The 1331-nt window shown below is 46.3% G+C and overlaps 1 protein-coding gene across 1 annotated transcript; it reads left to right on the forward strand.

Moving 5' to 3' along the window:
• The first annotated feature begins 416 nt into the window (after positions 1 to 416).
• LOC112170900 (pentatricopeptide repeat-containing protein At2g15630, mitochondrial-like) lies at positions 417 to 1331 on the forward strand. The gene has a single exon (XM_040507554.1). It carries the CDS (start codon positions 424 to 426, stop codon positions 1243 to 1245), a length of 822 nt encoding a protein of 273 aa, XP_040363488.1. The 5' UTR covers positions 417 to 423; the 3' UTR covers positions 1246 to 1331.

Consider the following 1331-nt stretch of genomic DNA (forward strand, 5'->3'; position numbering starts at 1 on the left):
AGTAGCTTTTGTTGCTGGCGACAGTAGCTTTTGTTGCTGGTGACAGTAGCTTTTGTGGTCACCGGAGTTCGCCGGAAGTTGGCCGGAGACCTGTCGAAGGTCTGCCAGAGACCCATCGGAGTTGGCCGGATGTCGACCGGAGTTGGCCAGAGACCTCGCAGGAGAGGAGAGAGAGAATGATTGTTGACTTTTTACTCTAGTGGCATTTATGTAAATATGTTGGTTTTTATATTTAAAATTTAACACCATTTTTAATCTAATGGTCTTATGAAGGGAAAAAATAATTGGTGGTCTTATGGCTTAAAAAACATTCAAAAATACACTTATATGTGATCGAAACCCCTCGCTCGTTTCCGCACCAAGGCGCCCTCATTACTCCTCTCTCCCGTTCACAAAATCACAACCCGTCTTTCTTAGCCAACAATGAAATCTCACAAACTCCTAAACCCTCAGACCCTTAAACCCCAAAAGCTCGGACCCATTTTCCTCCCAATCCAATCTCTCTGTTTCCTCACCCAACCAGACCCTCCTCCACCCATCACCCACCACTCTCTCCTCAATTCCATCCAAACTTGTCAGTGGCATTTCATCGAACACCTTCCGCCCAACCTTCCCTCCTCTCTAATCTCCCAAACATTCTTCCATCTCCACCAAAGCCCTCACCTCGTCCATCAATTCACATCCCACATCGACTTTCCCCGCCTCGAAATCCAAACCCAATGCCTCGCTGTCGCCATTCTCGCCGCCCTCCCTTCCCCAAAACCCTCCTTGGAGCTCCTGAAGCAACTCCTCGGCAGCGGCATTGCTCCGGTTCGGGACGTTTTCGACTCGCTGGCTCTTGCCCGAGTGCGCTTGACTGCCCAAAGCGGCGTCGTTTTGGACTTGCTGGTAAGTGCTTGCTGTGAATTGAAGAGGGCTAATGAGGCTTTTGAGTGTTTTAAATTGATGACGAGTGGAAATGTTATGCCTAGGACTAAGACTTGTAATGAATTGTTGAGTTTGTTTTCGAAATTGAATCGAACCGAGAGGGCTTGGGTTTTGTATGCTGACATGTTTAGGTTGAAGATCAAGTCCAGTGTTTGTACTTTTAACATCATGATTAATGTGTTGTGCAAAGAAGGCAAGTTGAACAAGGCAAAGGAGTTTCTTGGGTTTATGGAGATTTTGGGGATTAAGCCTACTGTTGTTACTTATAATACTATCATTCATGGGTTTTGTTTGAGAGGCAGAGTTGGAGGGGCTTAGATGATCTTTAGTGCTATGAAAGGTAGAGCAGTTCAGCCGGATTCTTACACGTATGGATTGCTTATTAGTGGGATGTGTCTGGTCTT

This window comes from Rosa chinensis, chromosome 6, assembly GCF_002994745.2.
Source record: "Rosa chinensis cultivar Old Blush chromosome 6, RchiOBHm-V2, whole genome shotgun sequence".
NCBI lineage: Eukaryota > Viridiplantae > Streptophyta > Magnoliopsida > Rosales > Rosaceae > Rosa > Rosa chinensis.